General features: G+C 38.1%; 1 protein-coding gene across 23 annotated transcripts in view; it reads right to left on the reverse strand.

Annotated features, from left to right (window-relative positions):
- EPB41L3 (erythrocyte membrane protein band 4.1 like 3) overlaps positions 1–25061 on the reverse strand; it is a 237699-nt gene that overhangs the window by 25337 nt on the left and 187301 nt on the right. For 11 of the 23 annotated variants that reach the window (XM_063451527.1, XM_063451525.1, XM_063451524.1 and 8 more), the window contains exons 8-13: positions 22671–22758; positions 11532–11684; positions 9462–9559; positions 6633–6808; positions 3802–4022; positions 286–849 (exon numbers count right to left, since the gene is read on the reverse strand). In XM_063451527.1, the coding sequence (XP_063307597.1) occupies positions 286–849; positions 3802–4022; positions 6633–6808; positions 9462–9559; positions 11532–11684; positions 22671–22758 (1300 nt within the window). The remainder of the gene's footprint in view (positions 1–285; positions 850–3801; positions 4023–6632; positions 6809–9461; positions 9560–11531; positions 11685–22670; positions 22759–25061) is intronic. The other 12 variants (XM_063451532.1, XM_063451534.1, XM_063451530.1 and 9 more) reach the window with 3 other exon arrangements.

Here is a 25061-nt window from a genome sequence, read left to right on the forward strand (position 1 = left end):
TAAACTTTCCTATGGGATACAGTACAATAAATTAACTGAAATTGAGGAAGGTTGTAAACCACATATGTCACAAAATCATATTCTATTAAGCCAGTGTTATGCAAAGAATGTTGTGCCTAACCCTTGTAGCCCAAGGACAAACTCCCAAATATTAGCAAGCAGACATAAATGAGGCTCTGAAAGTTGGACTAGTATGGTAGCAATCTAGCAGTGTTCAGGACTAAAGCACTGAAGACAAAAATAATAAAAAAATAAAAAAGATGTGTTCTATGCCGAGGTACACACCTCATCATCTGAACTGTCACTCAGGTCATTGTCAAGTGAGGCACTCAAGGAGACCGCCTTGGGCTCCAGGTAGCAGAGGCACATAGCCAACGGAAAAGAGAGCGTGAGGGCATATGGCACAGAGAAAGAGGCAGATAGGAGGAAGAAGAAGATGAAAAGAAAGCATGGAACAAGAGATGGGGACCGGATTGGAAGATAATGTTGTAAACTTTCAGGCAGGAAATTGGTTTCAGAAATGTTAGGGAAGGAGAGGTAGCCGTCATCATCCAGAAGAGAAGGAAATGAATCTGGAAGATGCAAGGAGAAGGAAAATAGGGTCCCGCCTTTGCCAGGTTGCTGCTTATAGCTTAAAGCTATTTCTTCTTCATCTGGGTAGAACATGCCCTTTTGGTCTGAGTTCCACTCAGACTCACTAGACATTTCAGTCATATCTGAATATGGCTCACTTCCTACTGATGTTTGACCGTTCTCCTTGCATCTCCTCCGCAACTCTGTTGATGATGTTGGGGGGCTGGAATATGAGTAAGGAAGGGAGTGGGATGAGTCAGTATCATAACAAGATGGCTGAAGGCAGAGATCAGTAAACAAAGTGTAAGATCAAAAGGACAAAAAGAAAACTGTGATTAGTTAATGATATTCTGCATTGTTAATATAAAAGCATAACAAATCTTTAAATTATTTACTGCAGGGAAATTGCCCAGCGCTCAAATTATTTTATTTTGCAAATCTGGCTGGGGCACTCATCATGCAAATGTATTGAATTAAATTTCAACAAGAACAATTGTATTTTTAATGGAATTATGAACCTTTTAACCACAACACAACTGGAGATATATATATTTAATATTGATAAAGGTGGAATATTAAATAATAGGAACAGTAGGAAAGGGGTAGCAAATCGGAACTAATAGTTACCATTTAATTTTAAATAATCAGAATTTGAATTAGACAATATTTTTTTGTACATAATTAGTACTAAATTGCAGAATGTTGTAAAATGTCTGTTAAAAAGACATAACAAAACAATGGTTTCAAAACATAACAAAACAAATATTTTGTAAAAAAAATTTCCTATTACACAGTATCTCTAAGCAGTGCTACTTATCTGACAATCTGTGTATCAAACACAGAGATTATATATGCACAGTAAATACATTAAGACATCCATTTTTGGTTATTTACCCACCAATACAAGTATTATAAACGGATTTTCTTTAAAAATATCCGCGATTAAGCTGAAATGGTGATACTTAATGAAGCTAAAGTATTTGTTGTAAAATAGAAGATGTAAGTTGAACCACCGGTCTGTAAGCACTGCATTGAATTACATTATGGCCTATTCAACTCAGGACAAAAGCATCCTTGTCAAAAACAACAGGGATGTTATTAATGTCTATTTAGCGTCTGTTCACAAATTCCAATCAACAAGTCACTTCTGATAATGTACAATTTGTAATATACGGGGGAAAGTGCCCAAGAAGCAATGTCAGAACAATATTCATGTGTTAGGATATGAACAACAGCATCTCATAACCCTATTATCTATTATACTGTATTCATGGTAGTTGTTGTAATATGATTACATTTTGATTTACTGTATCATTCTTATGGTTTGAGAGCACTCAGTACATTAGCATGTTTATTGCATATGCTATGGAGCAAGAAGGTCGCTATGACGCAAGGAGATATGCAAATTATGCTGGAACTACGACTTCTTTTCCCCTCTGACATCAAAGGATACATTTTTATTTTATCATTTGATGTGTAAATATGTTACATTTTCCAGAGAGGGCCTATTCACAAACCGAGGAATATAAAACAAAAAATCTTGGGCACACCATTGGAGTTTCTCTCTCCCTTGCATTTATATTTAATAACTGTATTTTTCCTTTTCCTTCCCCACCCTTATTCTGCCTTTCTTTCTTACCTCCTAGTGTGATAATCCTCCTGTCTCGTTTTCTCAGACTTTGGTTATTTTCACTTCCCCATGTTGGAACAGTTTTCATACATTATTTCCTGTACACTTTTCCTTGCGTCATTAATTTTCAGCACTTTATAGACTCTAGAGTTTGCCTATGGCCTTGTTTTTTTTTTTTGGCAGGCTCTCAGGGGGTCCCCCTTTATCCACACATTAGACACTTATGCTGCCCTTATTTAAATATTTCCACTTTTATGTGATGGCATTTGTGAGGTTTACACTAGAGTTTTACATCACTTTCTCAAACCTACAGTATTTACTGTTATTGTTACCAACACATTTAAATGAGTACTCTATTTAAAATGGAAAATAGAAATATGCGTCAGTTCCAGTATTCCTTATTGTGGTTAAAGGTGACATACACCTTATGGTTTATCCCAACCTTTTTGAATTACTTATCACTATACTGATTTTTATTTTCCTGCTTAAAAGATAGGTTTATCACATTAATCTGCATTTCCATATGCACTGTATTACTCTTAGGAACATAACCCTGAACAAGAGTTGAAATTTCCATTGCCCATTTGCCACTGGTGAGTAAACCTCTAGCCCTGGTAAGTTTCCCATAGATCCTCCAAACTTGTAGTGGAGAGTAGCTTTTTGGCTTGACTAATAGCATAGGGCATAAACTTTTCAGCCTTGAACTAGAATGTTATTCAAAGTCTTAGGCCGTAGCTTGACATAGACCCCTGTGTGGGGTTCCAATAAAAGTTAATTTTGAGCATTGGAGTGCCTGGACCATCTTTCTTCTTTCTATTTAACTTGCTGAGCTTGTGTTGGCCCTGAGTCGAGGTCTGATAAAGCACCCAATTTAGCCCATGTGGTTTGAGTGCAGTTCCTTTTTCTTCTTTTGACTAAAGCATAGGACATGCCATTTTCAGCCTTGACCTAGAATGTTATGCAAAGTCTTAGGCCGTAGCTTGACAAAGAACTCTGCGTGGGTCGAAACGTTGTGCACCTTGTACACCTTGTTCCAACAAAAGAGCCTTTCGAGCAGTGGAGTGCCTGGGCCATCTTTCTTCTACTGATATTTAACTTGCTGAACTTGTGCTGGCCCTGGGTTGGGGTCTGGTAAAGCACCCAATTTAGCTCATGTGGTCCGAGTGCAGTTCCTTTTTCTTCTTTTGACTAATAGCATAGGACATGAAATTTTCAACCTTGACCTAGATTGTTATTCAAAGTATTAGGCCATTCTACAAGCTAATGAGGACCAAAAAGTATTTGAAAATTCCCAAAAATAAAGTTATTCAAAATTAATATATATATATATGTTATATATAATTTTAGACAATCTCAATTTCTAGCTGCTTTAAATACATACAAACCCCTGCTTCTGTGAAGAGAGATAGCTAAAATTACATTTTTGTAATACTACAGTTCATACAAAGTATGTTATTGTCTTTGTGTTATAACTTTTAGACATTGACAAGTGTGTCATATTGTTTGCCAAAACAAATTATCTTAGTATCATGTGAATCAGTCACTAGATATTTGCATTATTCTGACAAGTATGTAATTTTGTTTGACAAAATATTTACCTTTGTATCGTGGCGAATAGTAGTTACTGTTGTTATCACTTCTACTTTCTTCTTCTTTTCTTCCTCCTCATCTTTCTCTTCCTCAGCCTTTTTCTCTGGTGTTACTGTTGTTATCAAGTTGGTTTGAGAGATGCCCTTTGCTGTGATATATGGCCCGGTACCCACCTCTGTGGCAGACATAGAATCCTTCATGTACATGTCATGGTTTTCATTCACTGATGCTAAAAGCAAATATGATATTTGGAATAAAAATGATAACTGAATATGAGATGGTCTGTTAAAAGCAAACAAAAAAAATGGCTGAAAAGTAAATCCATATTTGAAAATATGGATGGTAATGAATCCAGAAGATCTTTATACTACACTTCACAAAAGAGTAAAAGGTGGCTTAAAATGGTGTGAAATGCATTTCAAAGGTATATAGCCTTGATGAATAGAATTGACTTATCTAGCCTTCCTATTTATTTTTAAAATTTAGCAGTAATTCAGAAAAGTTTAACAACTGTCCTATGCATGCTCCCTGAAGGGAAACTCCAGACGTCAGAACTCAAAAAATTAATCTCTTTGAAGTGTCATGGTGGCTGAAAGGAATGGAATGCCATGAAACTCTCCTTCTGTTCACTATTAAACCATATACTAGTGTTAATGAGTTAACAATGGAGTTTTTCCTGGTACTTGCAAACTGTTTTGGTTTAGGATCTCCCTATGTCAAAAAGGAAACTGAGATTTGGACGTCTTGCTCTATCAGCCTACAAGAGTTTTTCTTACTTGCGTTTTGATTTTTCTCAGCATTATCGTACACCATGTTTTGGTTTATTATGCCAATGTCCTGTTCTGGACATCAATAAAGCCTCTACTATACTAAATACTACAAGATAAAAGTTGGTTTGCTTCTTAAAGTGACTTGAAGAAACTTTTAGGGCTATGGTGCCAAGAACCACGTTAATCAGATTAATTATTGCAGATTTGTGTGTTTATGTGCAGTTGTGTTATTCTATCTCAGGTACAGCTTGTTTTTCTTCTTTCGGAATACGGCAGTTGAAATAGATAGTATGTTATGGTGTTAATTACTGCAAAATGTGGTATTGAATTACTAATGATGCAAGCACTGTGACAAAGAAAAGAAAGGAAAAAAGGACGGGTGGCATTTGTCTTGGCACAAAATGAATACATTTGCTAGGTTACCATTTCCTCTGGACATTGGTTAAGGGATGGCCAAATCATAGGATGACAATGAGCCAGCTTCACATGCAGAGGTGTCACACACATTTTCTATTTTTGCTTTCTGTATTTTATTTTACAGGGAGATTCATTAGTAATGCTAGAATAGGCTCACATCACAAAGAAAACAAATTAAAGTGGCTCTGTCATCAGGACTTTTATTTGCACAATTACCGTAAGTAGTAAAACCTGTGAAATCGACGTTTTTTTTTAACTAAAATTATTTCGCAATTTACATCATCAAGCAGTTCCAACACTGTATTTTCTCCCGATGCGTGGTGAAAACAAAGCAGAGTTAATCAGTTCGAGCCAGGTACTAATACACTGTTGATAGGAGAGACTATCAGATGCTTTATATTGTTCTTTTCTTGTGGTGACTCTCTGATTGAGTCAGGGAAACTAGAGTTTGGCTGAAACGTGTACGGTTTTGTTAAACTACTCTGCTGGGAATAATGTCTTAAATTGATTCATGCAAATAAATGAAGGTAACAGAACCTCTTTAACGTTAACTGTTTGAACAGAGACATGTCTAGAAATACTTCATGCAAAAAATATCTTAATTCTCGTTTTGTGGTGTGTTTATTTTCTGACTTATTTGCATTGTTTACTGGATTACAATATTCAACTTTAAAGAATAAACACTGTAAATTTTGTTAAAAATGATCTCTATTAGGGTTGTCAAACTCTATCCCCACAGATATTTGAATTCAGTAAGGAGTGAAAATAGGGAGTAGTAATCCAAAAACAGAGGCCGGAGAACTTTGATAACCCTGATCTACATAGTATAATATATTGTGAGTTGTATATATTTAATTTTTTTTGCCATGTACTCTATCTGTAACGCAGTATCCAATGCATTACAACATGATTCATTTGTAAATCGTGCTCCAAGATTATGCCATAAATGTGGAACATGGCAACAAAAGTAATACCCGTTTTTCTCTTTATAGCTATTTGTCAGCAACCCAACGCATAAATTGTTTTCTATGAAGATAACCTTTTTGAAGAAAAAAATGCAGTCGAGCGGAAGGGGACAAAATAATGTTGATGAAAGTAAACTAATAACTAACCAATTACAGTGACATTAGAGCCTGTCCATAGCAACACAAAAATATGGTGTAACGTTTCACCCCCAGCCTACCTTACATGATAACACACTTGCTAAAGCTGAAAAGATCTTGCCCCCACATTAAGACATTGTGGACAATTGTTTTCAAGATGCCTGGACCTTCTTTAAACCAAAAGTTTTCAGCCTCCAGTTAGAAGGACCAGTGAAATTTGTCACCACAGTGAGATAGAGAACCTATCACATGCTGAAGACTGGCATATTATGGCAGGGGTGGAGAAGAAGGTGATCTGATAGCTCATTTATGAAGCACCAATGCTATGAGAGTCTGCTACTGTTTTTTAGAAGCTAAATTGTTTAACTGTTAAATGCTGTACAATGTGTCCTGATGGAAAAATACACATTAAACATACTCTTAAAAGGTGTCCAGCATGCAGCATTAGTACGTATGGTGCAGAAAGGTCAATATTAGTATTTGTTCAGACGTGACTCTTACAAAGCAACTACTAATTTCTGTCATAAGAAGTTATAAAATGCTTCTTACCTCCATCTAAACTTCGAGACATTGTATACCGCTTGCTAGAAGAACGCTCAAAATAGGGGGCAGGGCGGTCAATGAGTGCACTGGCTCTTCTTGTCTGAGCCTGCGTCCTACCACTGTAGCGGAACTTGGAACCCAACGCAAGGAATTTCTTGGGAGGAGCCTCTGGTAACAGCAATCTGTTAATCAAAAATTCTACCAATTTAATTTTTTATGGGGAAAAAAGCCGATCTAGTTAAATATGCTAACTCAGCAATAGTTGCAGTTTAGCTAAATTACACTCAGTTTTGCAATTCAGATTTTAATTACATACAACTTGGAATTTAGTGAATAACCCTGAAAGTATTTATCTACTACTTTATCAAAGTCTGGAAGTGCTGATGTAGATGGATTATACACTATACACATCCTCAAGCATGCCTAGTAAGTAGGAGACTTGCTTAGAGATTAGAGTGAAATGAAAAATGTTCATGCCAGCAAGTACGTAAAATAGCACAAGCTGACTGAAGAGTTCTTCATTATTTAATGGGCTGAATAGTTCGGCAGGTTTTTTTTTGTTCCACATTTTAGTTTTTCAACTATTTTTGTTTCTGTGTGGCTTTCATTTTAAATCATTTATGTCAAGTTATTATGGTTTCTTTTGTGCACAATTTTGGTTTATGAAAATCTATCTATATAACCACTTTGACAGGTCAGTAGTAATGTATTTTTTAACTTTATACTGGGTAGTTAAATGATTAAATACACAATTAGGTAAACCTTTGAGGGATTAGTGGCTAGGGGCTAGACCCTACATTGTGCATTCATTCGCTTCACTCAACATTCACATCCTAGTAACGGCATTCACACACAACGCTTACCAACCTCGGCATTCACATTCTGCCCACTCAGTTTTCTCCATTTCTTATATACTCTGTTTTGGACAATAGCATTATCGCAATGTAAAGGGCCATGAGATCTTCAGTTCTCTATCTCAGTAATACGCCTAACACCTGCTCCAAGGAAGAGTTCTAGCTCTGCATTTTTTTGTGAGCAGCTCAACACTTAAAACAAGCATTCCTGTGTCCTGCCATATTGAGCCACCTTCAATCCAGGAGCCCAGGAAACAGTGAGGAAAATCACAGCTTCTCCAGTATCTTCAGTATCAATCCCTCATATAGCCTTCATGATAATGCTAGTTCGGCCCCTTTCCATTTTTCACTTGCAAAACAAAGCATTGGAATAGGAGGAGGATGGGGCAAGCATGGGCATCCTCTTGTTTGGTCATTAACCATGTTTTTAAAATCATGCCTTTTCTGTGAGGTGCATTTTAAATTAACTTTTTCAAAAGTAAACATATTTTCTGAATTTTAGGAGCATATCGTATATAAATTGTATTGTATATATTGTATTGTTCCTAACCTGTTTTAGCATATTAATTACAACAAAGCAGTAATTAGCAATAGATTATGATGCTTATATTCTATGGTCTAATAAACAGATTTCCCTAGCTTGCTCAAGGGACACTTGCATTAAAATGCTACACTATTTTGCAATGTACACAGTAATTAAAATGCACACAAACACTCACTGGAGAATAGAAGCAATTGTAGATGTATTTAAAAGCCATGTGTTGGTGTTTGCTAACATAACAAGAGGCTTATTTTATTAAAGGAGTACTAATTGCTGTTTCATAAGTTAATTTTCTGTCAGTTAATTTTCTGAACACCTCGATCAGATAACGACAATCATTATTAATAGTCACTATGTGTGAGGCCATGTACTTATAGCCTTCTCTCAAATGTTTTTAACAATGTCTATAAATATACTTTATGGTTACGGTTGCCAGTCCCTCCGTTTTGAAACACAATATAAACATGTAAAAGGTTTTTACAAACCAGATTATTTGGATCGCGATATGTGCAATTCATGGATGTGATGTCTTTAACATAAAGCAAGAGTGCAGTCATTTTCAGTTGCACAAAGCAGGTACTCATTGGACCCTTTAACCCCTTAAGGACCAAACTTCTGCAATAAAAGGGAATCATGACATGTCACACGTGTCATGTGTCCTTAAGGGGTTAAAGCTGTCCATGTGGATGAGGTAATACCTGCATCCCAGCTATAGCAGAGCCTGCTGCCATCATATTCTGAATCTTATACTGTCTGATTTGCTCCACAATTTGTGTGAGACAGGAGTTTAGTGGCAGAATTTAGACCAATGAGCCCCCTAACTTGTGTTGCAAATCAATCCACCACACATTGATCCACAGCTTAAATAAACAACAAAAAAACAAGAGTGGAAATAGGTACAGAAATGAAGAACAGAGTGAACGAGCAATTTTCAGCCTGTCTGACAGTAAAATGGACTCTGCATACTGTCTGTACTACACCTTCACGGCAGAACACACAGAACCCAATGTTACAAGTTCCCTGCAGGCTTACATAATTAGCTTCCTCTCTTTTCGTCCTACTCTTTCCTCTCCAACATAATATAGTATTATTATAGTGGAGAGTTATGCTCAGTGTAAGAAGGGAGAGCAGGAAAGGACAATATAAAACAGATTGTTCAAAAAAGAAAGACAGGAATGCATCCTTACCAGGCATCCCAAATTATAGTACTAAACAGACTCCAAGTGTTCAGTAGGAAGAAGGATTTATAGGACATAAGAAGCCATTGTTTGCATGCATTTACCTGCATATCCATGAGTGGAACTGTCTGTGTGCGTGTGTGTTTGCATGCATATGCTGTTCTATGTATGTAAAAAAAAAGCTTACCTAGGGCTCAAGCCAGGACGGTTGTATATTAACCTTATTTAAGTAATGGTGAATAAATAATGTAAAGGTACGCACCTAAAGAATGTATGATGTTCAACACAAACTTTCCACAAACGCTTTGCAGCTCGATGGTTTGGTAGCTTAAATCCAATTGTGCTCTCAAATTGTTCAAACTATGAAGAGTGAAATACATTTAAAGATCAATGCATATTTATTGCCACCATGATATACAAAATATACATGTTTTCAAAATACAGATATTTGCTAGTTAAATCTATGTGTGAAATCCAGCAATGTTTTTCATTATTTAGGGTATTTTAATTTATAGTGTATTTTCCCCAGTTAATGTACTTTGTGCTAACATAATTTGCCAGCAATTGATTTGGATACATTGGTAAAGGAGCACACCAACATTAAAGGAACACTATAGTGTTCCTGACACTATAGAGCTTGCTGGAATGCTACACTGGGTCCCTGGCCCCCCACTCTCCAGAGATTAAATATTATTTCACTCACCTTTTCTCCAACACTGCAGTGGTCCCACCACCATGGCCGAGATCATCAAGTTTGATCATCTCAGCTAATCCAATGCTTTCCTATACAAAAACATTCAGAGACTAGTGTGCATGCGCAGCAAAATGCTGTACTGTGACAGTCAGCATCTCATCATACAGATGCATTTAAGTCATTCATCTCTATGGGGACCATTGAATGCCTCCATGCAGAGCATAGTGCTGCTCACTGTGCAGCATTGACACAAGAAGCACCTCTAGTGGCATTCTGAGTGACTGCCACTAGAGGTGTAACCAGCAATGAAAAAAAGGGTTTACAGTACTAAGGCTGCTGGGACATGCTATAGACACCGGAACCACTACATTAAGCTGTCATGGTCCTGGTGACTATAGAGTCCCTTTAAAAATAAATATATAATCTTTTTAAATTGAACAGTTTCTAATTTTATTTTTGATTGAGAGCCCCCATTTTTACATTAAAAAATAAACTACTAATCTAGCCTGAGACTATTTCCACACTACTGCTCTGTTCTACCACCAAAACAGGCCTATTCAATGCTTCTAATAAGGAAATAATGGGGAACAACGGCACACATGCTGCAATAACAGCACTCCGTCAGTAGAATGCTTCTCATAGAGAAGCACTTAACCCTCACTACTGCTCTGAATGCATGAGAGTGGAAAGACCCTACTTTGAACAGGCAATTTTCACCATTGGTTTCAAAGAATGATATTTTGAAAATGGACAAAGAGCAGAGTAAGGGTTCAAAATTAATAAGGGAAATGGAAGATTTTAGTTATGATGGACGTTTAAAAAAACTGCATTTGTTTATTTTTGGATAAAGAAAATAGATCTAGCCTACAACAAAAAAAAATTAATTATTTCTGACTTAAAAGGAAAGTTGCAAGATTTTTTTTTTTTCCTTTCTGTGGCAAAACTGGAAGTTGTTAAAATGTTTCAAACTGGGTTTTCACCTTCTTTTGGATCAACAACAGCAACAGACGTGTAAAAGGTTTAACTTTATAGACTTGAGCCTCCTCTTATCCTATTAATATTATGTAATCATATAATATTCTCTAAATCTAATAGAAACAAGTAATACAAAATATAATAATGCTCTATTAATAAAACTAAGGATGCATATTTTTAAGACATTCATATTTGTATAGTGCCTTTTGGTGATTTACTTGGCACTTGGGGGTAGTTGCTGTTCACATCTTTTATATTAGTATTAATAGCGCCAATCCACCCATATATATTTTCGTTAACAGGAAATATAATTTGTACCTATCTAAAATACATAGGTGTACTGACTATATTAATATGAATAAATACAAAGGTTAACTTTCTACAAGATTCAATTGTTTAACCAAAAGAGTTATAGAGAAGTAATTACATTAACCAGGCTGCAGATTAATTCTATAATTTCTTCTCAAATGACACAAATGTGTAAAGAATGTTTATTTTGAATATCACTGATCATTTTTTCCTTGAAGCAAGTAGCTTTAATTAGAAAGTATATTCCAATTAAACAAAACTGTAAAAAAATAAAAATTTTCACAAGAAAACTTTGAATAAAAATATTTGTCAAAGAAAAACTTTCTATAGTGTCTTAGAAATGAATCTACTTACCTCGCCTGGGCGTATTTTGATGTAAAAATTATTCCTTTTATATGAAATTTTCAAAACTTTTGGCCAAGCAAATCTATTTATTCGTAGTCGGTCACGGTATATCAAAAGACCACTGGCACAAACACCCAGCATTATTTCAACTCCTTCAGAATCCTGTGAATGGAATTTTTGATTAGAATATCAATATTTTAAAAAAGGACAATAGAGTTCTTAAAAAAAAAAGTAATTTTTACATATTATTGTTGAAAATAAAAGATTACCCTTGCTGTATGGGAGCAACCATGTTTAAGGAATCCTCCATAAGACAAAGAGTCCCTACTTTGTCTTATGATTTTAAAGAAAACTAAAGAAGACAGGAAGAAAAGAACAACAGATCCTGAGAGAGGGGGAGAAGAGGAAGAGATTGAGGAAAGGTAAGTTCGGCATGACAGTGCCGCTTTAAGTATGGACAATGACATCTTTTAAATTAGCTCTATTTGCCACCTCATAAAGTCAGGCTCTTTCAATTGCATTGTTCATAACATTAGTTAATGTTTGAGGCTGTAGCGCTCAAATTTATGCAGGGATATTCTCCTTGAGCTGCCTAAATGTACACAGTTTATTTTTTTTTTTGTCAATCTTTCTTTTATTAAAGGCATATAGTATGGGATACAGAAGAGAAATTAGGGGAAACGTTCAAGTGATTTACAGTATAGGGTAGGTACATCAATGCGCAAAAGTGGATTACATTTCCAGATTTTCTATGCCTCATTTTTTTATTTTATGTATTGTAGTGAAACATCAGTTTGAAAATACAAGCTAAGGATCAAAGGATCCGGATTGGTATCTCGCTACATCCTGTTAGTCAGGCGTCTAGTGATACATGGGCTAATAAAACATATATAGATAGTATGGTGGACAGACGGCATGAAATACATGTCATAATAACATAAGTTCTGATTGTTAGCAGGCGAGTGGTTGTAATAGCAAAACATGGATCAGAGCAAGCTAAGGATGTACGTCAGGCTTAGTCACATGAGTATCTCAGGATTGTTAGATCTGGTATGTAGCATGCTAGGGTGACAGTGCGTAAGCAATTCTTAATAATTCAACAACATGTTGACAAGTTTGCTGTAACAGGCGAGTAATTATTAAAGTGAAGCATAAGTAAGTATACGTGAGGAATCTGTGTCAGGGTTGAACAAGGGACAGCAGAGTGGTATGCCATATGGTAACGATAATGGCAGCACAGCATGCGCTTAATATATAGTGATCTGCTAAGAAACAGGAGACAGGGCAAAGGCTACCTTCGATTTATAGACATGCATATGTGTGTACAATAGCAGTTGCGTGACCTTACTATTGTGTGTTTGGACTGGCCAATCCGCTGCGCCGTTACAGACACACATCAGAAGCATTGGTAGGTGAAAGTAAGTAGTAAAGTTATGTGAGGGAAAGCTAATGTGGGACACTACTCATCAGCCTTCAAGTGTACCTCCTTGGAGGGGATATGGTGTGTGTCGCCTACGGCTGGTTCAGTGTACCAAGGTGAGTGTCCCGTTTTAAAGTCCAAAGTTCTGTTGGTCCGACTGTGTCTGCTGTGCTGCGGGTTGGAGTGACGGCTGTGGACCGCAGACTGCTGGTTACTAGGTTACCTCACCCGATTCCCGTTCTGGCAGTTCTGTGTGCAGGATTGTGTGAGCGTGGGTCGCACCGGTTCCCTCTGGGTAGGCTCGCTGGTAACGGCTGTAGGTTGGTCAGCGGGGAGTAGGGATGGTAGGTGCAGGAGGCTTCTCCCGTCGTCCGGGCGTATTGTGGGGTTGGCACCCTGTCACCACAGACACGGTTGCCTCTCGGGGCCGGGTCTTTCCCATGGTGGGCGCTCTGGAGGGTCCTGGTGGTCGTCCGCCGCCTGCGGCGGGTGGCTCTCCGGCGGTGTGGTCGGTGTGCGGGAGGGAGTCTCCCGACGTTCCCCTGCCCGGTCGGGTGAACCGCTCGTCGGTGCGTGGCGGTTGTTCCCGGGGTCTGCCCTCTCTGCATAGTTTGGGGCTGTCTCACCTCTGCCAAGTGTTTAGAGGCTTGATATGCTTTCCGCTCCTCCAACTTCTGCCAGGGCCCACGGAGCAGTGTATCTAGCCGCTCTTGTAGGGGCTGAGTGGAGGCTTTTTTCGTGGTTGGGCCTGACGCCGCCATTTTAGGTGCGGTACTCGTTCTTGGGGATGTTTGCAGTGTTGCTCGGGGTGCTTGCAGCCGTTTGTTTAGGTTGTGCCAGAAGCGTGTAAAGGCGGCTTCTATACGCCGCTCAACATCGCTGTGGATCTCCGTTTCAGGGTCGCAGCTCGGCTTGCTCGTCGCCGCCATTTTGGGAGCGCCATGCGCTCTGCTGCCCGAGTGCTGCGGTGATTCAAACTGTAGATTCCGCCTGTGACTGCTCCTCCCGTCGTTTAGAGCGGACCGAGATGACCCCCATCGGTCCAGAGGGGGGGGGGTAGGAGGTGGTAACACCGAGGAAGCACCGTCCAGGTCAGTCAGCGCGGGGAGCGGCCGTCTCCCCGCTGCTCGATCTCCGGCAGGCCTCAGGGTATTTTGTCGGGTCCCCAGAGGGTTACAGGCTTGGGTTTGGTGTCGGGAGATTCCCCCGGGTGTCCCCGACATGATAGCAGCCAGTTAGTGCGCGTTTGTGCCGTTTTTTAGGGGAATTCACCCCAGAAAGTGTGGATTAGAGCGGGAGCTGAGGTTCAGCACATCCACTCAGTCCGGCTGCTAGGCTCCGCCCCCTGTACACAGTTTATTCACGCACACCCACTCATTTAGATATCCCCCACAGGAAGTAATTGGGAACTCAAAAGTCTGGTGGATCTATGAGTTTCTTGAAATGATCCACTTGCTAAAACGTTGTCTCAGTTTTGATATTAATATTCCACTACTTTTTACTTGTTACAATGTGAAATTACCCATGACGGATCTCCCAAGATTCAGTTATAATATGTACTTGCAACAAAAAAAAAAATGTAACTACTAACAAATAATTTACCTGTCAAATAAATTCTACTCTGAATTTTGGCCTACCCTGTATAAAGCACTAGTAAATCCTATTGGACAAGTGACGTCTTTATGGCTGGAAAAATGGAAAAAAGAAAAAGGTTGTGCAGAATCAGTAGAACGATGTGGAAAAGCATATAATGCTCTCAGAGAAATATACAATGCATTAATTATATTGTGCAGCATTTACATTTCCATATAGATGGAATTTCCAGCTAGGTTACAGACTATATATTCATGGACTTCGTCAGTTCTAAAAAAGGTAGCATGTCTCATGTATGGTAGCCATACATTGTGGCAGAAAACTTAGATTAGACAGGAAAATTTAGATTGGCAGGTACCTTTGCCTGGTTCAATGTGCTACTTTTAAAATGTTTCCTACATGATTACTAAAAGCAAAGATTATAGCAGGATTATAACACTATAGTCACCAAAACAACTTTAGCTAATTGAATCAATTTTAGTGTATAGATCATCCCTCTAAAGTTTCACTGCTCAATGCATTGCCCTTTAAGAGTTAAATCACTTTTGTTTCTGTTTATGCATAGCTCCCCTGATTGTGCCTGACACAGCCTGCATGGAAGCAAAATGATTTCATTTTCAATCAGATGCAACTTGCTTTAAAAGTTTTTATCTCCTGCTCTGTAAAATTAAAATTAATTAAATACAGGAGGCTCCTGCAGGGTCTCGCGAGCTATTAACAGAGTAGGAGATAAGAAACTCAAAACTGCACAACATTTGTAATAAAGGAAGTTTAAAGGACCACTATAGGCACCCAGACCACTTCAGCTTAATGAAATGGTCTGGGTGCCAGGTCCAGCTAGGTTTAACCCTTTTTGCTGTAAACATAGAAGTTTCAGAGAAATTGCTATGTTTACTTTAGGGTTAATCCAGCCTTTAGTGGCTGTCTCATTGACAGCCGCTAGAGGCGCTTCCGCGCTTCTCACTGTGATTTTCACAGTGAGAAGACGCCAGCGTCCATAGGAAAGCATTGAGAATGCGCATTCACCCAGGGAGGTCAGAAGAGGGAGGAGAGTTCCAGCACCGAGGGAGTCCCGGCGCTGGAAAAAAGGTAAGGTATTAACCCCTTCCTCCCCCTTCAGCGCCACGGGAGTGGGACCCTGAGGGTGGGGCCACCCTCAGGGCACTATAGTTCCAGGAAAACGAGTGTGATGACAGGAAGTGCTTAGGAAGTCTGTGTAAGTCACATGCAGGGAGGTCTGGCTAGATCTGCATAAACACAGTGATTTAACTCCTAAATTGCAATGAATTGAGCAGTGAGACTGCAGGGGCATGACCTATATACCAAAACTGCTTTATTTAGCAAAAGTTGTTTTGGTATCTCTGATGTCCCATTAAATGTAATATTTTCTTTCAATAATAAAAGATAACCATTTTATTTAATGTAACACAAAATGTATCAGGAAAGATGATCTGAAAGAATACAATCATTTAATAAACTGCTTTATAGCCATTTATGATGGATGTTATGGTGGTTATGGTGCTTGGAATGCTGCTTTATCTCATTAAATATTCTACATAAACATTTATAAACAGAATAAAATCGAATTTGGCAAGTGACAGTATAAACAATGTTTTCTTAGTAGATTCTTGCTGAACCTGTACATTTTTTCTCATATAACAAACATCTACATCTTTAGTAGAAAGAAATGTGGCAAAATGTCCGATCCAGAGAAAGTAAATGGTTTTTCTCTCTTAACAGCAGCAGCTTTATTTACCGCAGTTAAATTGAAAAGGCTCACTCTGTATGAATATGATTACATAATGAAAGAAGAACCTTTTAATTAATCAGTAGGGATTCAGCCTTTTGGTTTGTTTCCATCATATAAGATACTGCTGAAATACATTTAGAGAGCTAATTAGAATAACATTAACACTACAGTCTAATAACTGTCACATGTTGTCTCTGATGTTCCATTGTAAGTTCGACTACTTATTTATATGGTGTCTACTGATGTTGCTCATAGATGGATGGGCTAATGTGGACGTTTATTTCTGCAGCATGATGGCACCAGGAAAACTCAGTCAAAGCACTTAACAGTTTGACACAAACCAGAGGTACAATGAGCTGTAGTGATTGTGCTACTTAGACAATTTCTTTCAAAATGTAGGTCAAAATACCGTAGCTTGGGCTAAATGTTCCAGCTTGTTTATGAATAAAATACAATTCACTTTTTTTTTTTTTTTTTTTAAATAATAAACAAAAGTGGATGATTAAATATTCTTCAGATTTCATAAAATGTTTAATCAATACTCTAATAATCTGCTTAAAGAAAAAAAGTATCTACATATCCAATGATTTAATTCTAGATTTAAATGGACACCCCCAAAGACCACAACCTAGTGGATGTAGAAAAAATGGAGCGTAAGTCAGATTTTGAACCAACTTTCTAGCAACAAATATAATAAGCTGTATTTGTTGTAAGCTGTAAGCTGCTAGTGATTAAGGTGCTTAGAGTGTTTCTTGGAGTCAAAGCATATGTAAGGCTGCAAAATAAAATTTTAAGCAAAAAAAACCCCAGTAATAATGATTTCCAGGATTAAAGATATACTTTAATTTCGTGAAGCAGTGTATAGGTCATGCCCCTGCAGTCTAACAGCTCAATTCCCTGCTATTTAGACAGCCCTAGACACACCTCCCCTGGCTGTTACTCATACAGACTCCATGAGAAAAATTGTTTAGTTTCCAATCAGATCTAACAACATAGTGTGCTTACTTTATTAGTTTTTATCTACTGCTGTTAATTGAACTTTAATACGCACACATAGTAGACTGTTGTAGGCCCTAGTACACATATCCCCCAAAGACAACATGCATGTATAATTTTCGGCATGCTATCTTTGTGGTATATGAAAAAAAAATGTTTTTGTAGAAGCTGCGGACCTGCTGTCTGCAGCCTCTGCAAGCCCTCCCATCTTTTATTGTTGCGGACTTTCAGCCAATCCTGGAAAAATCAGGCTTCTCATTGAGAAGTCTCTTTGCTAGAGCTTTGAGGGTGTACGTGAGAGCAGCTTTCAAATGCTTCTCAATAATTTGTAGCTCATTTAGAAGTGGGGAGGCAGGCACTGGTTAGCTTTGAGCACTTGCCACTTCAGGTAGCTCTGTGGAGATAATGAAAGGGGAAGATAACCTCCCTGGCTGTCTGACAGTATTTCAGCAAAGTTTTCTAAAAGTTACACAACCAATAATGATAACCTCAAAAGATCTAAAATTCACCAATAACCTGGTAAACTCCGAAATAGTTTTATAATAATTTGGATCGGAGCACTGTACTGCATTATTATCCACACTCTGGTTCCAGATTTGCAGCTAACTTTGGGGTAGGACTCCATTCATGGAATGAGTCCACAGAACTATTTTGTGTTGTTTTTGCACTGTTTAAAGCCTGTTTGTAAGTGTGTTGTATTTTATTAAACTGGACTTTGTTTTGTTTTTGTTTTTAATGGTTCTATTTTGTATTTTCAAACCAATTTAAACATTGAGAAGAGTACACTAATATTACAGATCCTGTTAGAATTATTGAGAAGATTGAACACACTACTATTACAGATCCTGTTAGAATTATTGAGAAGATTGAACATATTACTATTAAGAATCATGTTGAAATTTCTATGTACCGTATATACTCGAGTATAAGCCGAGGCCCCTAATTTTACCCCAAAAAACTGGGAAAACTTATTGACTCGAGTATAAGACTAGGGTGGGAAATGCAGCAGCTACTGGTAAATTTCTAAATAAAATTAGATCCTAAAAAAAATATATTAATTGAATATTTATTTACAGTGTGTGTATAATGAATGCAGTGTGTGTGTATGAATGCTTTGTGTGTATGAATGCAGTGTGTGTATGAATGCAGTGTGTGTATGAGTGCAGCGTGTGTATATGAATGCAGTGTATATGAGTGCAGTGTGTGTGTATGAGTGCAGTGTGTGTGTGTGTGTGTATGAGTGCAGTGTGTGTGTGTATGAGTGCAGTGTGTGTGTGTATGAATGCAGTGTGTGTGTGTATGAATGCAGTGTGTGTGTGTGTGTGTATGTGTGCAGTGTGTGTGAGTATGTGTATGAGTGCAGTGTGTGTGTGTATGTATGCAGTGTGTGTGTGTGTGTTGCAGTGGTGGGGGGGTGGGCAATTTTATTATTTTATTTATTATTTTTTTTTTTTATTATTATTATTTTTTTCATTATTATTTATTCTTCTTATTTTTTATTTAATTATTATTATTTCATTTATTTTTTCGTCCCCCCTCCCTGCTTGCTAGCTGGCCAGGGAGGGGGGCTCTTACTCCCTGGTGGTCCAGTGTCATTGGTAGTTCAGTGGGGGGAGAGGGGGGCTGCAGAGAGAGTTACTTACCTTTCCTGCAGCTCCTGTCAGCTCTCTCCTCCTCCGCGCCGTCCGGTCAGCTCTTGTGTCAGCTCCCACTGTAAGTCTCGCGAGAGCTGCACTATGACCCCGCGGCTCTCGCAAGACTTACACTGGGAGCTGACAGAGGTGCTGACCGGACCGGTGCGGAGGAGGAGGGAGCTGACAGGAGCTGCAGGACAGGTAAGTAACACTCTCTGCAGCCCCCACAGCCCCAGTCTGTATTATGGCAATGCAAATTGCCATAATACAGACTATTGACTCGAGTATAAGCCGAGTTGGGGTTTTTCAGCACAAAAAATGTGCTGAAAAACTCGGCTTATACTCGAGTATATACGGTATATAATTTACAGGTATGATGTAACATTTTGGTATATTTTATATATGGTGATTTTCAGATACACAATACTCATCTTAATTGTATCCACCACACACTTTTGTTTTACGAAGGTTATAAAAACGCTGATTTTTATTGATAGCAAGCTTGAAGTGCTTTATGTATCTGGAATGTTTCTCAATGTAAAATACCAATGTTTACTTTGAAAAAAGAATTGTTTTATATAGCAGGTAAGCTGATCACTGACTTGTTCCTTTATGGGTCCAGAAATATTATACATATGCAGTACAGCACCAATTACACTATATATGCTACTAGCCTAGTTACTGTACTCTCCTTCTTGCTTACTGTAATTTGCAAAATCTTAAAGCGGCACTGTTATACCGTACTTACCTTTCCCCAATCGATTCATCTTCTCTCCCTCTGTCAGGATCTGTTCTTCATTTCTTCCTGTCTGCTCTATTTTTCTTTAAAACATAAGACAAAATAGGGACTATTTTGTCTTATGGAGGTTTCCTACGCATGGCCATCTATGACCAGCGGAGAAGCAAAGTGTGCTCCGCTTCCGGTGGTCAGAGAAATTTTCCCACAATTCTTACCTTTCCTCCGTGATCTCGCGATGCTTCCTGTCAGTATTCCCGAATGTCATGTCATTTAGACAGGACGCCGGCGAAACTACCAAATTTCGTCCTAACAGAATGAGAACAGTTTGTTAATTCATGTTAGGACGCAATTCGGAACTTTGTTCGGATATGAATTTCATTCAAATTAATGAAATTCCGATCCGATTCGTGCCGTGGCTGCATCTTGCAGCTGCTTAGTAGGTAACTCTCACGGTATCAGGGAGCTATCTACCAAGTAAAGATTACTTAGTATTAGTAAATTGTGCCCCTACTCGCTATAGGTGTGATTTGACTCATAACACTGTGATTGTTTGCTTTCAATTTGAAAAGCAACCAATCACAGTGTTTTGAGTCAAATTACACAGCATGGGAAAATTCCAAAGAACTTTCCCATGCTGTCATTTACCTGTCAGAGCACTCTGATTGGTTGGCTTAGAATCAACCAGTCACAGTGCTCTAAGTCAAATCGCAGGGCGTGGGAAGACTTTACAAGCCTTTCCCCGTCCTGGATTATTTTTTTAGAATCAGGTTTTTTTTTTGCAAAGTTTTTTCTTTTTTGCGCTCAGGTTTTTTTTTTTTTTTTTTTTTTTTAACAGTTGCGATGGGTATTATGGATTTTTATTTGGCCTTTTTTGGGGCTGAAAAATAAGATTTTAGAAATAAGAAGACAAATGGTAAGTTATTTTTTATTTACAGGTATTTAGTTTTCTTGTTCCCCTCACTATTTTTAGGGTGAGGGGGGTAGGTAGGTCTTTATTAAAAAATGTTTGGGTGGGGGGGTTGTCTAGGGGGTTGGGGACCCCTAGTCTCCTGGGAGGGGTGTGTTTATATTTAGCCCCCACCTGTCTCCCATGTGTGGGGGCCGCGGGGGGCGGGGGGGGAAGGGCAATAGGTCCCCCATAGTCATTTAGGGCCCCCACCCGCTGCTCATGGGTGGGGGCTAGGAGGGAGGATAATAGGTCCCCACCCATTTTTATTTAGGGCCCACATCCGCTGCTCATGGGTGGGGGCTGGGGGTGACAATAGGTCTCCCCCATTTTAATTTAGGGCCCCCAGCCGCTGATGTGTCCCACGGGGACTTCATCTACCCACACAAAGATGGCGGCGCCCAGGACCTAGGTCTGGGCAGAAAATAAAGATTAAAAAAATAGTTAATATGGTGATTTGGGCGGTGATTAGGGGGACAATTAGATGCAGTTCAGTCGGGAGGGGGTTAAAAAAAAAACAGTATTCGGCCATGACAGTGCAGCTTTAAGTACTCCTGTTACCACTTCACAAATAAAACAAACATACAAATATTGCAGTATTTTGTACTCCACTGTAGAATACAAATGGTTATGTTGCTAAAAGCAAATACAGCTAAGATCTATAAATGTGCACATCACAATATTTTTGTAAAAAATATCACGTGGAACCATAACAATATGCCTAAATGGCAGAAAAAAGTGCCTTCATAAGCAAGAAAGGGAATTGGGATTTTATATCCCCTTAATATATATTTGGCATCAGGCAAAAGATTAAACACAAAAAATAAAGAACGAATCATCCTCTTTTGTAATAATAAATAATGATAACATCAATGCAATCATAAAATTGTTATAAAAATATTGTTATACTATCACTTACTGAAAAATTCATTTTTGTAGCACTTTGTATCAGACCCTTGAAAACCTGAGCAGAGTCATTATTTGAACTTTTTAAACTGTCCAGTCCATTGAATCAGTTTAGTTTTTTTTGTTTTTGTTTTTTAGCCAAATCGAGTTAATTGATCCAGTGTTCATTATTTTAAGCTTAGTAGGTATTGTAAAATTAGCGATTAAGGAGAAAACTTAGAAAATGGAAATGTTATTTTTCTCATTATGTTGTTCATAGTTCGAAATCCAGAACAGATGCAATCAAGGTAAAAACCACTTATGGGAACTTGAACATACTCTGCACTAAGAACACAATTTACTGTGACATTATATATTAAAAGCATTGTTGGCGAGGGCTAGCAATTTAGATGTAGACATAAAATAGCACAACACAGTGAAAATTGGACTTTTTCTATTACTGATAAATTGTTTTATTCTTCTTCCAACAGTGACCGTTCAAATCGCAGAATAAACTACTAAAAGAGAGGGCATTATTACAGTATGAGAAAAGGGTGATTATTATTTAAATAAATTGCGTATATTTAGGTGTATAAATGAATTTACTCACCAAACAAGAAATTGAGTGAATTGGCAGGCATATTGCACATTTTGGGACAAAATAGACAGATCTGATATGCATTTACAGCTATAATAGGTTATACACACTGGTGTGTGCCTTTCAAAATCATATTCAATTAATTGAAATTGCTACAAGTTTATACAGGTGGAAACAACTCAAAATACAGAGAAATTGAGCTAATTTCCAAGTTTTATATAGAAAAGGATCTGAATACTTATGTAAATCTGATATAATTTTTTTGTTTATTTTTTAGTAACTTTTTAAAGGTTTATTTAAACATCTGAAATAGTTTGAAAAGCTTATCCAACAATATTAAATAAAGACCTTAGTGTGAACACCAGCTATAGTAATCAGTGAGATTGGTGGAACAAGGTCAGCTGTTGGGAGCTGTACGTAGAAATCGGCATTGGAATGCTTCCACTGGAACATCATAGGTGCACATCAGCTAAGATTAGTGTTTTCACATCTGTTTATTGTATTCATTTTGCTACTTATTTAGGTATATTGTTTTTTTGTTGGTGCTTTCTGCTGGGTTGTACAAAGCTACAGACATAATTTAATACCTTAGCATGATGTAAGTCAACTCCATACATTGACAGTTTTTTGGCATTTTCCAAGAAGTGCATTTCAGCTTCAGCTGGTGTCATCCCCCTGTAGATAGACAGAAATCAGTCAGCTTACCATGTAGCTTATTCAGACTTGCCCACCTCCACTGCTTGTGTTGTTCTTTGTATCTAGGGTGCAATGATCAACTTTATGTGTGCGTCTTACATTCAAGAAAAATGGGAATTCATCAACCAACATAAACCATGTTGAAATGTCCTAGAGTCTGTTTGACCTTTGCCATTACAGTATAGTGAAGGTATAATATATTTCATGGAGGTACAGTTCTTAAAATAATAGGCATGGAAACACTTAAATAAGAGGTTTCTGCTCATTAGAGCTTGCCAGTTAATCTCATGGACAATTACACTGAAAATCATTTAAGTTTCATATTGTCACCTGTTTTTTAACCTTTGTTGCAATTCTACTCAACACAGGTCAATGCTTGTGACCAAACTGTCCATTTGAGAAACCATTTTGCATGTCAAGAAGACAGCTAAGTACTTCTTGCCACTTCCCATCATACATTACTAGATCTAAAGTATTTTTTCAATGCTGACTATAAGAGTTTGATGTTACAGTATTATTATTATTATTATTATTATTATTAGCATTAACATCTCTATAACTCAAACCAATTGTAGAATGTGGATATTTGACAACAAGGAAATGGCATACAAAATATCAGAGACAAGGTGAATAAGGTTCTGCTCCAATTAATTTATTAAAAGGAAGAGGCAAAAGCACACAAGAGAAATAACAGCATGTCAGGGGAGAGGGGGGCTTGTGTCAAAATAAGCTAGTGAAAGTGGTGCATGGAAAAGGCAAGCAATGGAAGGACGGAGAGTGCGCCGGGCTATAGAGATGAGAAAACTGAGGAAGGCAACTGTAATGAAAGAAAGGTCACAGAGGAAGATGGCAGGCTTTCCTAAAGAATTGTGTTTTCAGTGATTTGTTAAAGTCCTGGAGGCTAGGGTAGAGTCTGATGACATGGGGTAGGGAATTCTAAAAGAATTCCAAAAAAATTGCAGATGAGAGTTGTCAATGTAGGAATTAGCAGATGTCATTTGAGGTCATTTGCAGAGCGAAGGGAACAAAAAGGAGAATATTTTTTGAGCAAAGAGGAAATGTAGTGAGGAGTGGAGCAAGTGAGGATTTTGTATGTTAGTGTTAGCAGTTTGAATTGGATCCTGAAAGGTACAGGAAGCCAATGTGATGATTGGCAAAGGAGTCAGGTGTGGGAGTAGTAATCGGCAGTATCATTACAAACTGAAGAAGGGCAATGTGAGTACTTGGAAGGTGGATAAGTAGTGAGTTGCGATAGTCAAGTCAGGAAATTATGAGAACATGAACAAGAGCCTTAGTTGTACCTTGAGTTATAAAGGGGTGAATGTGGGCAATATTTCTAAGGTGGAAGTTACAGGATTTGAAGACAGACTGCAGGTGAGGAGAAGAAGACCTAAGTGAAAAGTAACTCTAAGGAAGCAATCATGAGTGGTTGAGGTAATAGGTGTCCCATTGACATATCGGGAGATAGATGAGCAGTTCAGTTTTAGAAACATTACGTTTTTGAAATTGAGAAGAGATCCGGCTAAAAATGGAAGAGAGACCGTTTGGGACACATTTCAGGAGGGTAGGTGAGAAGTCAGGGAGGAGAGGTAAATCTGTGTATCATCAGCATAAAGATGGTATCAAAATCCAAAAGAGTTAATGAGATTACCAAGAGAGGCACTGCGAATGGGGAATGAAAGAGGACCAAGAAAAGAGCCTTTGGGAACACCTACAGAGAATTGCACCGTGGAGGAGATAGCAACAGAGCGTTCAAGGTCATGGGGGTAGATAGTAGTGAGAAAGTGGGTTAAGATGGGTAAACACAAGCTGTTTAAAACGCTTAGAAGATATTTGGTGAGGTGACAGAAGAGGGCAGAAGAAATTTAGCTAAGAGTGGAAGAAGGAACAGAATGGAAGCTGAGTTTTGGAGGTGAGAAGGAAAAAGTGGAGTTTGCGTTGCTACATTAGTTAATCTTGACAGTAAAGTGACATGCACAATCACTAGCAGTGAGGTTAGGTAATGCCATGAGGTTGCAGTGGGGTGAATAAAGAAGTTAAAGGTATGAAAAAAAGCTTTAGAGAGTAGATTATATTTTCTTGCTTGGCAAGAGAGAAGGCTGAAGTATAAGACCGTTATTATGTGATGATCTTAATACAGAAGAACGTAGCATGAATAGCAGGTGAGCTTGCTGTACCATGGTTGAAAATGTGGCTGGCAATTAGTGTAAGCTTTGATTCATGCAGCCATGTTTATGATTGTTGACAGGACAAAAATATGAAAATATTTTATTTGCAGGAAA

Source organism: Pelobates fuscus, chromosome 4 (genome assembly GCF_036172605.1).
Source record: "Pelobates fuscus isolate aPelFus1 chromosome 4, aPelFus1.pri, whole genome shotgun sequence".
Classification (NCBI taxonomy): domain Eukaryota; kingdom Metazoa; phylum Chordata; class Amphibia; order Anura; family Pelobatidae; genus Pelobates; species Pelobates fuscus.